This window comes from Oncorhynchus mykiss, chromosome 23, assembly GCF_013265735.2.
Source record: "Oncorhynchus mykiss isolate Arlee chromosome 23, USDA_OmykA_1.1, whole genome shotgun sequence".
Taxonomy (NCBI): domain Eukaryota; kingdom Metazoa; phylum Chordata; class Actinopteri; order Salmoniformes; family Salmonidae; genus Oncorhynchus; species Oncorhynchus mykiss.
In genome coordinates, this window is record NC_048587.1 from 18,474,821 (window position 1) to 18,490,542 (window position 15,722).

At 41.3% G+C, this 15,722-nt stretch overlaps 1 protein-coding gene across 1 annotated transcript in view; it reads right to left on the reverse strand.

Moving 5' to 3' along the window:
• The window catches only part of LOC110503086 (PDZ and LIM domain protein 7), a 68,412-nt gene that overhangs the window by 40,269 nt on the left and 12,421 nt on the right, over positions 1-15,722 (reverse strand). The window contains exon 2 of the mRNA XM_036960847.1: positions 11,269-11,420. Coding sequence (XP_036816742.1) covers positions 11,269-11,420 — 152 coding nt within the window. The remainder of the gene's footprint in view (positions 1-11,268; positions 11,421-15,722) is intronic.

The following is a 15,722-nucleotide window of genomic DNA, read 5'->3' on the forward strand; positions in this document are numbered from 1 at the left end:
CGTGATGCCTAGCCACTTTACACTACATGTACATAGGTACCTGAAATACCTCATACCCCTGCACACTGATGTGGTACTCCCTGTGTATAGCTCAATTCTTGTGTGTTTTATTTGTCGTGTTTTTATGTATTACATTTTTTACTCTGCATCATTGGGAAGAGCTCCTAAGCAAGCATTTCACGGTTACAGTGAATCTACACCTGTTGTATTTGGCGCAGGTGAAAAATAAAATGTATTTATTCAAATAGACGGCGACCCATATCGGCCCACCCTTACACCCACTCAATGGTGCCCTTACAACAACACAAAACATGTCAAATTTGAAAGTTTCTCATGTGTAGCTTAAATTTGACCTGTGAAACCATATTTTCAGATGTATAAAATGTAGAGTTCACATGTTAACACCACCTTTTCAAATGTGATTAAAAAAAAAACATGTTTTCAACTCACATGTGAATTGCAGTTGCACATGTAAAATTTGCAATTTCACATGTTAAAAAGTTAACATGAAAATTGAATGTGCAAAAACTCATGTGAAAATCTCACATTAGCATGTGGAATTGCAGTTCACATGTTTAACCTTTATTTAACGAGGCAAGTCAGTTAAGAACAAATTCTTATTTACAATGACGGCCTACCCCGGCCAAACCCTAACGACATGCGCCAATTGTGCGCCACCGCATGGGACTCCCAATCACGGCCGGTTGTGAAACAGCATGGAATCGAACCAGGGTCTGTAGTGACGCTGTGATGGAGTGCCCCTGTGCCACTCAGGAGCCCACATGTGGTGGTGAAATAGTGTTATTCTCCACATATGTGAAAAAAGTGGTGTTAAAGGAGAAGTACAATTTTTTACAAGTGAATCTCAATTTTTTTTTATGGAAATGCCATGTTATAGAAGGGTCCAGACACCATTTTTTTGGTGATTTCACATGTTTTTGAGAAACTTATCCCAAACAGCAAATCCCTTCCTTTGTGTCGTATGGGGCCATGAAAATATATTAACAAGGACTCCAAAAACACCTAAAAACATTATTTTAGAAACTGCAAAGTTCTCAGTATAGTGATGCAGGTCTTTAGATGTTGTACACATTAAATTGTGTCATTCTGAACTCCATCTGCAATGTTATATTCCCTTTTGCGCAACTCAAGCTCTTTTCCCTATCCAGCTGTTCCATTTCGCTGTAGCCTGCTGCTACATATAACTCAAAATAAAAGAAACATCAACATAAAATAGGGTGCTGGGACACCACGAGCCGCCATATCAGCTTCAATGTGCCTTGGCATAGATTCTACAAGTGTCTGGAACTTCCTGTGTGGAAGCACCCCATGCTTTCAATATACTTTATATCCGTCATTTCCTCAATTATTTATTTTATTTTGGCAGTTACATGTATAAGAATGGAGGAAGAGGTATCGCTTGAGTCTCAACAAAATGGAATATAACGTTGCGGATAAAGTTCGGAATGACTTTTTCATGTGTACAACATCTAAAGGCCTGCATCACTATACTGAGAGCCTTGCAGTTTCTAAAAGGATGCATTTGGGTGTTTTTGAAGGCTTTGTTCATGTTTTTCCATTCCAGGTGACTACCTCATGAAGCTGGTTGAGAGAATGCCAAGAGTGTGCAAAGCTGTCATCAAGGCTAAGGTTGGCTACTTTGAAGAATCTCAAATATAAAATATATATATATATATATATTTTTTTTTTTGGTTACTACATGATGCCATGTGTGTTATTGCATAGTTTTGATGTCTTCCCTATTATTCTACAATGTAGAAAATAGTAAAAATAACAAAACTCTGGAATGAGTAGGTGTGTCCTAGCTTTTGACTTGTATACAATTTGTATATATTTCCCTGCCTGTGAAATATCACTTTTTTGTTGCAATTGTGCCAGCATGAGCACGTGAGGCTCATGCTTATCCTGGCAAGAAAGTAGTAAAAAATGGGACTGTTTGAAAGTGGGTCGTATAAACATTGCACAACTTAAAAAAATATATAAAAAAAATCTTTACACACAACATACTGTAAATCTTGTGTGAAAAAGTGTATGATTGGTGAAAAAAAACATTGAAAAAATGCTTTAAGAATAGAAACAATGCAAAATACTTCTTTAGAACATTTATGGATTTTTACTGGTTCCTCTGAAACTTAGTGCACATCTTTTATAGATGCTTTGTGACTGCATGGCTCCAGACCCCGTCGCACTCTTTTCACTCTTCTCTTAGTCTCCGTCACCACTGGTTTTTAGTTTAGTTTATTAATTCGACCATTTAAAAAAAAAACAAGCACACATAAAACTTAAAAGCCATACATGTCCATGAATAAAATTGTTGAGGATAACACACAATAAAGTCTGGGACTTATTTCCATTGTGGTCCTCTTGAGACAAGGTGGCTAGACAAGATCGAATACAGTACGGCAGTGAAATAATAAAACAAAAACAGAGAAGAAGAACATCTATCTCATCATTCCAGTTACATTATAGGGGTTATTCATATGGGTACAGAAGAGATTAAACATATTTTTACTTAATTTTTAAAGCTGCCCAGAGAGGACGTTGTTTTATAGGCAGAGGCAACTCATTCCATTCTGAGGCTCCAGTACACAAGAAAGTACCTTTCCCAGCATTACTCCGAACCTGTATAACCACACATCAGCAACACCTGATCTGGTGCTGTGATTGTGTGCATCCCTAACACGAGGAAAGTAATCACTTAGAAATCTGGGCGCAGGACCATAAATACTCATGTAAACCAAACCTAGTCTAATCTGGGACACCCTAGCCTCAACAGGCAGCCAGTTTAGTTCCTGAAAGCAGCTCCTGCCTATGTGAGTATGTGGACTCACCTTCAATACTACCCTGATCAACTTATTCTGGGCTAGCTTGAGCTTCCCCTTCATAAGTTTAGATAAGCCACCAAACCAGGAAGTACGGAATAAGGGCAGTAGCTAGCACTTTCATGGAGTCCTTATCAAGCAGCTTGGACTTTCTAGCCAAAAACTTAGTTCTGGCATTAACCTTCCCTAGCACCATATTGGCCATGCTCACACCTCCCAAGCTTCCATCAAGGATACATCCCAAGTAGGTAACAGAGGTTTTAGTAGTCAGAACCCCCCCCCCCCCCCCTAACTCCACTCTGATTTCAGACGTAGTTTTACTTTTGTGAGACACCAGAAGTGTAGAGTCATGCGCATAAAGAAAAAGATTGCAAGAACAAGCATCTTTCATATCATTAATATACAATAAAAACAGCAGAGGCCCAAGCACGCTCCCCTGCGGAACGCCACAACTCATTTGTTTAGTCTGAGACAGTGAACCATTTACCTCTACTACTTGCTCCCTTCCTGATAAATAGGACTTTACCCAGCCTAGAGGGATACTGCATAATCCCAGTGCCTCCAGTTTGGAGATTACGAGACAGTGGTTAACTGTATCAAAGGCCTTCTGTAGGTCAAGCAGTACCATTCCACACAGATTTCCCTCATCAATCTCTTTCCTGATGAAGTCAGTCAAGTAAAGTAGACATGAATCAGTGGAGTATGTTTTTCTAAAACCCGACTGAAAATCATACATTAGACCCTGCTTGTTAACATATTCATACATTTGCTCGTGTACAATTCTCTCCAGGATCTTTGATGTTACACAGAGGATAGATACAGGCCTATAATTCCCAGGGTCAGACTTTATTCCCTTCTTATACAGAGGTATAACTTTAGCTTGTTTCATGTCCCTGGGAAAGATGCCTTGTTCAAGAGAGAGATTAACAATATGGGTAATACAAGGGACAATTTGCTCAGCAGAATCTATTAGAAACCTTGCAGGAATATTATCCAGGCCTGTGGCTTTGGAGCATTTAAGCTCTGCCAGCATTCTGACTATTTTGGTCCGTTGCTACCTTTGTAAAAGAAAAAGAGTTTGGCTGAACCCCTAACTCTACATAATACTTCTTGACTTGGTTGCTTCCATACAGACCAGAACTGGTGGGCAGCTTGCTAACCAGCTTGCTGGCAACAGAAGTAAAATATATATTTTCATATACCATCTCCCTTTTGATGTTCAGTCCAATACTGTTTTGTTTGTTTTTGGTAGTACTATTACAGCCTAGTTTCTTAAATGATTTCCAAAGCTTTTTAGGGTCATTTTTGTTTTCAATTATTTTCTCTGCAAAGTAACCCCTCTTACCTTCATCCATCCTGCTCTGTGCTTCATTTCTGTGACGTTTATATAGGACAAAATCATGTTGCTCTTGAGAGTTCTTAAAGGCCTTATTCCTTGCTTGGATAGATTCTAAAATCTCATGATTAAACCAAGGGCTAGATCTCTGCTTTACCCTGGCCCGTCTAATGGGAGCCATCACATTCACCATATCAAGGAATCTACATTTAAAGGCTTCTCAGGCACTGTCTACCCATACACTATCCAGCACAGGTGACCAGTCAATTTTACCCACTTCCTCCCTAAACTTTTCTACACAGCATTTTTTTGAGTCCTCTGATTCTAACGGTTTTGTGACACTTAAATCTATCTTTAAAAATCCTCCTTGTGCAAAATGGAATAAAATGACCACTGATTCCATAGACTATTACTCCACTCTGCGATATTTTAGATTTATCAGAAACCAATATTGTGTCAATTGTACTTTGCACTGTTTCACATATCCTGGTGGGATCTTTTATCATTTGGGTCAGAGCAAGTGATCTACAAAAGTGCATAAATACATTGTGGGTTGGGCTTTTCTTTTTCCAGACATCAGTATTGAAATCCCCTAACAAAAAACAGTGAATCATTACAGTTTGACAACACAATTTCAAGACCTTCACAGAATGCATTCTGCTTAGGCGGCCTAGAACACACCCCCAACAAAATCGGCTTGGTTTTGGGAAGGCAGATATCCAGCCAGACAATCTCCAGATCAGCGTTTAAATCCGATGAGACGTTAAAAGCAATGTCTGATCTTACAAACGCACATATTCCCCCACCGTTCCGATTCCGATCCTCCCTGACAACAGAGTAATTACCTATCTCAATTTCTGAGTCACAAACAGATGAATCCAACCATGTCTCAGTAAAACATAAGACACCCATCTCTGATTTGCAACCCAACAGGCGTATCTCATCGATCTTCGGTAGTAGGCTTCGGACGTTTAAGTGCACAAAATGTAAGCCCTTCTTCCCAATGGCCTCATTGAATTCCCGATCCACTTGTAACTCGCCTCCCACTGCTCGCCTCTGGTTGCCTCCGCTCTGCTGTGGACCCCCCTCCTCCGGTGCACTCTCCACCCTCGGTAAGTCCTCTGGTCCCACTCCACCTTCAATGCTCACACGCCCCACGGGTACAGCACGCAGACGCTGCACTACTCTCACATCTCCACACATTATACAAGCAGAGGTCATATCCAACTCCATCCACTACACCCTCTTATCCCAGCAGTCTTCTTCCCTGTCTTCTGGTGAGAGTTGTTTTCAACCCATTTTTTAAAACATGGTCTCTGTAATGGGGGCGGGGGGGGGGGGGGGGGGGGGGGTTCGGCAAAAGAAAAACAAATTAAGAGGAAATGTGTTTCTTGGGAAAACAAAGAAGAAAGGAAGAGGAGAGGTGATATAGACAATGACAAGCTCTGCAAAGGCACGGCAGGAGGGCCTCCTCTCATATCAATCACTCAGTGGGAGGACAGGCATGTCATCGATCCAGCCTACACTCCCCGTTTTATAACAATCAGACGGCTGATGAAAAACAGCATGTGGAACCACACAGGAGATGAGGGGAGGGAGGTTGGGGTGGTTGTGGTGGGGTGGGTCAGCTGAGGCTGTTCTGAGGGCAAGGGGGGGGGGGGGGGGGGGGGGGGCGTGCAACTCAATATTAGGAACGTGTCAAAAACTGCTACTGAGAGCAGCCTGATTCTGACACCAGCCACAGTACACAGACGGCTGGGAGTGTGACCCTTAAATGACTCACTAGTTTTTCTTTTCCTGTCCACTGCATATGCCATTTGAAGTAAAATTTCACATACAAAGCATAGTGCAGGCCATTTGTTTTTGTGGCTACCCCGAGTGTCAGAATGGAACATAAACTGACAGGCAATGACTGGGATCTGAGGTGAACAAACAAACAAACAAAATCTCCCAAAATGGAGAGGTAGAAAGTCAGTAGGGACTAAGAAGTGAGACCTGACATGCTTTCGCCACTGACCTGAGTAATGCAATGCGGTACAAACTGGTAACAAAGAGACTTGGATCAGCAAAGATGCTGAGTTCTAACATTGCAAATGTACTAAAAAAGTGATGGGATTTCAGTCCTGGCCCACAACAGGTAACCCTCATTCACTCTTGTTTTAACTCTCGTTCCCGTTAGAGGCAAATGGTACAGTCCTACTGTATCTCCTTAACATTGCATGGTTGTTTTAGAGATTCCGTCTGATCTGAAATCCCGCAGCTGCAGCCTGGCTGACTCATGTAAGTGCAAGAAGTTCGATTTCGAAAATGATTTTTATTGTAACTCTGGCTTCTCAAACCAAAGTGGACATATTTCGGATTATTACTGAATCTTGGTTCAAGTCTATGCCGAATTCTGATGTGTCTCTGACTTGTTATAATGTACACATTATGCACAAAACAAAGTTAGGATCAGCTTAAAGAAAAGCACACAAAACAGCAGAAATGTTCAGAAGTACATAAGACCGCTGCAGCGCCATCTTCAGGTACCTGGTCGGTGGTGCACACGCAAATCTCTGAGTAGCCTAGGTTATTCTTGTCAGATTTGGAGTCTGTGCCATCTGTCTCTGACTCGGATCAGGCCCTTAATTGTTTTACTTCTCTGTTTAATGCTATTGCAGATAAGCATGCTCTGTATAAAAAAAACTAAGGGTAAAGGACAGAGCTAATCCTCGGTTCACACCCGCATTGTCTGAGAAATTATGGGAAATAAATATTAGCCCGGGCTAAGTTAGACTGACTGATTATATGTCTGATTGGCAATCCTTCAGACCTTAGAGAAACAAATGTCCATCTCTGGTTTGTAAAGCAAAATCCACATACTTCTGAGAGTGGTGGTTATCCATCTAACTGGAAAATGGTCAAATCGTTGAAACAAAACTCCACCCCCTCATTGCCACTGCAGGTTATGACAGCCTCTGGTCCCATAATAGACGCAATGGACATGTGTGGTGATTTTAATAACCATTTTGCCTCAGCTAGCCTAATTTTTTTTTTTTAAGAATAGTTAGAGAATTCCTAACATTTCTCTACAGGGAGTTTATGTAACTCAAAACAGATTGTAGAGAATGATGTACTTCCAGTTACACAATCTTGGTTATTTTCATTTCAACCATTTTTTTTTGTCTAGGATATATTTAAAGATCAATGTAAAAAGAAAATCCACAAGGACTGATTCACTTGACCCCTTCTTACTACAGCTCTCTGCCCCACTCATTGTCGAATCTTTGACCTGGATTTTTGACTTGATCATTTCTACTGATGTTATCCCTGAGATCTGGAAAGCGGCACATGTTCTCACCCTACATAAGGGTGGAGATCCTGACTTAGGTAACAACAGCCCAATCTCCAAGTTATCTTGCCTAGTCAAGATATTAGAATCCTTGACCAACTCCCAACTAAGAACTCACTATATTCTAAAATGGGAACAAGTTTGGTTTTATCAACCACTATGCTTGTTTTAGATTGTGTCAAATTGTCTCGATCATAAAAATCATTGTGCTGCCTTATTTATAAACCTTTCAATGGCCTCCGACGCCATTGACCATTCCCTACTCATTCAAAGACTGTTTGAAATTGGCTTGGATCCGGAGGGTTGCAAACGGTTTAAGAACTATCTATCTGACAGACAGGGCATAATAACTGTGTCAAGTCTAATTTCCTCAATATTACCAAAGGTGTTCGGCAGGGGTCGGTTTTGAGACCTGTTCTCTTTACTATTTATATCAATAATATTGTTCTATCTATTAAATCCTCTAATAGTCATCTGTATGTAGACGATACAGTTATGTATGCCATTGCACCGACTGTTGACCGAGCTATGTTAGAGCTGCAATCTGATTTTGTTGCATTACAGAAAGCCCTCGTTGATTTAAAAATTGGTACTTTAATGCAGGCAAAACTTAGAGGTTGTTCTCCAATTCATTCAAATATTTACTCATTGGATGGTTCTCTTATCGAGCGGGTTCCTGCCTATAAATATCTGGGTGTTTGGATTGATAAACATCTAACTTTTAAAGAGAAGAGCTAGTTAAAAAGCTAAGATTTAAAGTGGATTTCTTTTTAGAAATAGATCTGGACTCTCTCTAAACAGCAGGAGGCAGATTGTATAATCAACTATGGTGACACCATTTATCAAACCGCAGCAGACAGCACTGAAACGTTTGGATGCAGTCTACCATAGCACACTTAGCTTTATCATAGGTGACAGGTTTAATTCTCATTACTGCCTCCTGTATCAGAAAAGTCGGCTGGTCTCACTAAAGTCCCGTAGATCACCTCCCGTTTTGCTGACAAAGCTCCCCGAAAAAGCCTCCAACCTACCTCACTTCACTGTTGAAATAGGAAATATGAGACACCAAACCAGTTCACAGGGATGGTTAACCCTCAAGGTTCCAATAGTCCTTACCAATCTAGGTAAATCCACTTTCAGTTTTAAGGACCCCATTCTTGGAATAACCTGCGGAACTCATTGCATCTTGTTTCCCTGATACTCCCAGGGCAGTTTAAGACTAGTATTAGATGTGTTGAACGAGAGCTGCAGTTGTTTTGATTGAATGAAGAGCTTGTAATGTACTTTTTTTTTTTAAATCTTTGTTTGGGTGATAATTCTCTACACTTGTATTGCTGTGCTCAGGGCACCTTTAAAATGTGATTCTGGTCTCAAATGGGTTTCCCCTGACTAAATAAAATAAAAAATATATATACACAGTTGAAGTCGGAAGTTTACATACACCTTAGCCAAATACATTTAAACTCAGTTTTTCACAATTCCTGACATTTAATCCTAGCATAAATTCCCTGCCTTCAGTTAGGATCACCACTTTATTTTAAGAATGTGAAATGTCAGAATAATAGTAGAGGTAATGATTTATTTCAGCTTTTATTTCTTTCATCACATTCCCAGTGGGTCAGAAGTTTACATACACTCAATTAGTATTTGGTAGCATTGCCTTTAAATTGTTTAACTTGGGTCAAACGTGTCAGGTAGACTTCCACAAGCTTCCAACAATAGATTGGGTGAATTTTGGCCCATTCCTCCTGACAGAGCTGGTGTAACTGAGTCAGGTTTGTAGGTCTCCTTGCTCGCACATGCCTTTTCAGTTCTGCCCACAAGTTTTCTATAGGATTGAGGTCAGGGCTTTGTGATGGCCACTCCAATACCTTGACTTTGTTGTCCTTAAGCAATTTTGCCACAACTTTGGAAGTATGCTTGGGGTCATTGTCCATTTGGAAGAGCCATTTGTGACCAACCTTTAACTTCCTGACTGATGTCTTGAGATGTTGCTTCAATATATGCACATAATCTTCCTTCCCTCATGATGCCATCTATTTTGTAAAGTGCACCAGTCCCTCCTGCAGCAAAGCAACCCCACAAAATGATGCTGCCACCCCCGTGCTTCACGGTTGGGATGAGGTTCTTCGGCTTGCAAGCCTCCCCCTTTTTCCTCCAAACATAACAATGGTTATTATGGCCAAACAGTTCTATTTTTGTTTCATCAGAAACAGAGGATATTTCTCCAAAAAGTCTGATCTTTGTCCCCATGTGCAGTTGCAAACCGTAGTCTGGCTTTTTTGTGGCGGTTTTGGAGCAGTGGTTTCTTCCATGCTGAGAGGCTTTTCAGGTTATGTTGATATAGGACTCGTTTTACTGTGGATATAAATACTTTTGTACCTGTTTCCTCCAGCATCTTCACAAGGTCCTTTGCTGTGTTCTGGGATTGATTTGCACTTTTTGCACCAAAGTACATTGATCTCTAGGAGACAGAACGCGTCTCCTTCCTGAGCGGTATGACGGCTCCATGGTGTTTATACTTGCATACTATTGTTTGTACAGATGAACGTGGTCCCTTCAGGCGTTTGGAAATTGCTCCCAAGAATGAACCAGACCTGTGGAGGTCTACAATTATTTTTCTGAGGCCTTGGCTGATTTCTTTTGATTTTCCCATGATGTCAAGCAAAGAGGCACTGAGTTTGAAGGTAGGCCTTGAAATACATCCACAGGTACACCTTCAATTGTCTCAAATGATGTCAATTAGCCTATCAGAAGCTTCTAAATCCATGACATTATTTTCTGGAATTTTCCAAGCTGTATTTAATCATTTGCTAAAAGGTTTGATATATGAAGCGTTCATATCACACATTAACTATTGAGATGCTTTTTTCCCCATGATCACTTTATCTAGTCTCTGAAACCTTGGGAGTCGAGATTGTGTGTGAAGGCGTGCGTGTGTGAGTAATTGAAGGCATCCCCTGTGTTTGCTGTAGATCAATGGCTGGGGATGATTCAGCAGGAGTCATGCCTTGCAGCAAAGCAGATTCAAATGAATGAGAATACGACATGAGCCAATGTGAAGGACGACGAGAGCTGTCAACTGCTCTAACTTTCCTGTTTGTGTGTGACAGAGTAAACACACAGAATTTGCAGACAGATTAGCGTTCGTGGTTTGTCTTGCCTTAGGTTTGGTCGTGAGATATGGGTCAGTACATAAGCATTTATTCCAAACTAATAAATTCAATCATGGTCCAGAGACATATGCTGCTTGCTTATAATATTGTTACACCGATTAGCTTTTCATATAGTAACATTGATAAACATTCACTGAGTGCACTTCTGGTTATTTGTATGGACAAAATACCGTGTCAACAGAGCAAGAAAAGTGACATAGTATTTATGCTTGTCCTGAGATAAAAGTATACGAAAGCTATCTTTGGTTCTCTAGTTTTAGCCAGGACAGGTGTGAAAATATCATCATTTATGTTCCCTCCCTCCATCCATTCCCTCGCTCCTCAGTCCTCAGATGACAGTGAAGCCACATCTCTACCTCTAAAATCGGCTCCAGGTCTGTCCATCCAGGCAGGGATAAGAGGCAGCCCACTCCGTCACTGTCCCTTGTTCCTTTCTAAAAATGACACCTAATCTGTCTAATCTTCAATTAGACCACTATTACAGAGTTGGCCCTCACAGAAAGGTGGAGAGGGGCACAGAGAGACTCTTTATTCTGTGTGTGTGCGCACGCGTGTGCGCTTGTGCGTGTGTGTAGTACGTACTTCTGCATGGTCAGGGCCAGGTTAAAGCTGGCACACTTGATCTTGTTCTGGGCCTCCAGGTGGGTCATGCCCTCAGTGCTGACGCCGTCGATGGCCACGATGATGTCACCCTGGACCAGGTTGCCCTGCTGTGCCTTGCTCCCAGGGGTGATCTGTGGATGGTCAGCACACACACACACACACAATGGTCAACAATCATAATTCCCTTCAAAAATGGACACTCAATGGTCAACATCAAATTTCGTAAATTGCCCCCAGTGTGTCAAAGTGCGCTCAGAGCGTTGTCAGATTGCCCGTTTGTAAATTAAGAGCATTTCGCTCTTGTAGCATTCAGAGCGCACACTGACGAGGAGTAGGGTTGATCTGAGAGTTCTGACTTCACGACGGCAGTCAAGCACCCAAGCTAACTGGCTAAAGTTGGCTAGCTTCTTCCAGACACAAATGAGAGAACACTTCACTCTGAACATTTTACTCGCCCTAGCAGAGCTGGTTTGGCTGTTTACATGTTATCTAGAGGGTTAATGACTAACTGTGTTACTGGCAACAATTTACACAGAACAAAAATATAAACGCAATCTGCAACAATTTCAAAGATTGTACAGGTCATATAAGAAAATCAGTCAGATGAAATAAATTCATTAGGTCCTAATCTATGGACTTCACATGATTGGGAATGCAGATACGCCTCTGTTGGTCACAGATACCTTAAAAAAGGTAGGGGCTTGGATCAGAAAACCAGTCAGTATCTGATGTGACCACCACTTGACTCATGCAGCACGACACATCTCTTCCACATAGAATTGATCAGGCTGTTGAATGTGGAATGTTGTCCCACTCCTCTTCAATGACTGTGCGAAGTTGCTGGATATTGTCGGGAACTGGAACATGCTGTTGTACACGTCGACCCAGAGCATCCCAAACATGCTCAATGGGTGACATGTCTGGTGAGTATGCAGGCCATGGAAGAACTGGGACATGTTCAGATTCCAGGAATTGTAGACAGATCCTTGCGACATGGGGCTGTGCATTATCATGCTGAAACATGAGGTGATGGCGGCAGAAGAATGGCACGACAATGGGTCTCAGGATTTCGTCATGGTATCGCTGTGCATTCAAAAAAATGCATTGATAAAATGCAATTGTGTTTGTTGTCCGTAGCTTATGCCTGCCCATGAGCTTGTGCAGAAATGATTCAGCTGTACAAAACCACATTTTCATCAGCTGTCCGGGGGGCTGGTCTCAGACAATCATGCAGGTGAAGAAGCCAGATGTGGAGGTCCTGGGCTAGTGTGGTTACACGTGGTCTGCGGTTATAATGGCCGGTTGGACGCACTGCCAAATTCTCTAAAACGACGTTGGAGGCGGCTTATGGTAGATAAACAAACATTAAAATTCTCTCCCTCAAAACTTGAGACATCTGTGGCATTGTGATGTGTGGCAAAACTGCACATTTTAGAGTGTTTAATCAGCTTCTTGATAATCCAACCACCTGACAGGTGTGGCATATCTTGGCAAAGGACAAATGCTCCCTAACAGGGAGAGAAATAAGCTTTTTGTGCGTTTGGAACATTTCTGTGATCTTTTATTTCAGCTCATGAAACATGAGAAAATATATAACCTACCACCAGGAACATTCTGTCATTTTCTCAATTGTAGCACAGTATGTTATAGGTGTGGAAGACTGAAAGTGGACGATCCGTTCATCAGTAGTCACCAATATGCGTGAGACGATTCAAGTCTCCGTCACCCAAAATATCCCCCATGCTAAAAACCCTTAGCTCAGTCTTTTACTCCCAAGGGTAGTATATAGTAATAAGTTGCTTCCTGTTCAAACTGCATGGCATTTCTTATTTACTCCATTTTCATCTTTCCTCAATCATTTCTGCGATTCAGGAAGAGAGGAAAGAGAAAGAGAGAGAGTTCATAAAATAAAGAAAATCGAACCGACTACATTAAATCCCGAGAGGATATTGAAAGTCAGGGTGGCTTATTCATTATTACTGTTAATAAAGGGATTCTGCGAGATTCTGGTCATTTACTACTTGCCCAGAGTCAAATCAATCAATCAAATGTATTTATTAAGCCCTTTTTACATCAGCCGATGTCACAAAGTACTATACAGAAACCCAGCCTAAAACCCCAAACAGCAAGCAATGCAGATGTAGAAGCACGGTGGCTAGGAAAATGAATTTAGGGATACCATTTTTCAATATCGACATGCAGTATGAAGGACGTTGAAGGTAGTTTCACGAACCAATGCTAACTAGCATTAGCACAATGACTAAGTCTACAGGTACAATAGCATACGCCACGTAATGACATCTCAACAATAGCATGCACTTTAATCATAAATTACAAACTTTAGAAGCCTTTTTACTTTTAATACACCACAATTTGCATTTCCTAGTGAGCCGGAAAATTCTCAGCAACAAAAGAGTGATCAAATTAAGATCCTACATCTGTATCTGCCCTCTCATTGGCTATACCGGTCCCACCTGATCTCGCCTCCTACTGCCTGCCTTCCATCTTTGAGGACATGCATTTCCATTGTTAGAGCGATCACTCGACTATCTTGTCAATATAATGGAAGATCTGGTGCTAGGTACATACGTAGGATCTTAATTTGAGCCAGTTTGCTACAGAAAAAAATGTATCCTGCAGCAACAGGAAATGCTAATTATAATGTGGATTAGAATTAATGGGGTGATACATTTTTTGTAAGGGAAAATCAAGTCTGTAATTTCCACTTTGAAACCTCAAATACACTACACCCAACAGTCCCCTGCCCACTTCGCTTCTCCTCCACTGAAAATGAATGGCTTTCCGTAGTATCATCGCCCACATCATCTTCAGTTAACACGCACCATAAGTGAAGAGAGTGAGTCGGCTGTAGACAGAGACACCCTTCATTAATTTAGGCCTAAGTGATAATTAGAATGAGATGAATGGGAACTGACTTCACAGAGAAGTGCAAGACACTGAAGATTTCAAAAGCTAAGCAAAGTTTAGCATTAAACGGTTTAGCATCTGTGATTGCTACATGTACAACCATTTATGGACTTAAATGAATGATATACACTGAGTGTACAAAACATTAAGAACACTCTGCTCTTTCCATGACATAGACTGACCAGGTGAAAGTTATGATCCCTTATTGATGTCACATGTTAAATCCACTTCAATCAGTGTAGATAAAGAGGAGACAGGATAAAGGATTTTTAAGCCTTTGAGACAATTGAGACATGTGTGCCATTCAGAGGGTGAATGGGCAAGATTTAAGTGCCTTTGAACGGGGTATGGTAGTAGGAGCCAGGCGCACCGGTTTGTGTCGAGAACTGCAACGCTGCTGGGTTTTTCACGCGCAACACTTTCCCGTGTGTATCAAGAATGGTCCACCACCCAAAGGACACAGCCAGCCAACTTGATACAACTGTAGGAAACATTGGCGTCAACACGGGCCAGCATCCCTGTGGAACGCTTTCAACACAATGTAGAGTCTGTGCCCCGACAAACTGAGGCTGTTCTGAGGGCAAAAGGGGGGGATGCGACTAAATATTAGAACGATGCTCCTAATGTTTCATATACTCCGTGTATAGCCATTGATTCCTAAATAAATGACTTAGAAATGCCTCATGAGCTCAGTACAACTGCCGTACCCTCATCAGAACCCGACATATAAGCTTGTTTTTTGTGATTGTTAAAAAGAAACGCTGTGTAGCGTCAAAGCATGGCTAAAAATGTCATTTTCGATCGTCAGTCCTTGCATCCATAGCTTTGTCTATGAATTTGAGAGAGGTTACATTTCTCTAACCCCATCTCCCTCAAGCTGTTTGTTGTTTCTCAAACTGCAGATTGCCCGTTCAACTCAATCAAGTCATTGACAAAGAACTGTTCTGACAGAGATGGAGAGCCGGCCACTAGCTGCTGAGACCAGTGTTAAGAGCTAATTCATTTAAAACACACCAACAAGGTACTGGAACCAACCAGTGCTGGACAAGAGATTAGGCAGCTCGGGGCACTGCAGCACCCAAGAAATTAACAACAAAACTTTGGCAAAAGCGACAGAAGTTTAGATTTGATATTGCAAGTTGCTTCTCTTTTAAGGAAATAATCCCTCTTGATAAGAAAATGTTTAAGCTTACTAACTTTGTTGCTTTTTACAAACGTTTTCCTTTTGTTTAAACTTTCTCTAGCATATCCTTCTTCTGTACTTAACAAGAGTGAAATATCATAACTTAATCCGCTTCTCAGCTTTGTGCATGAAAGAAATGAATTCACTGTCACATTGAAATGGAACTGCAACAAACTGTTTTATTGAAAAAGATTATCTGGATTTTAAATTGTCTACATTGATGTTATCGGCCAAATCTGCTTCCTCATGTATCTCACATCTCTTCCCCCTGTTACCTCCCCGTTCCCTCTCTCTCTCCCCCTCCCTGTTCCCTCCCCCTGTC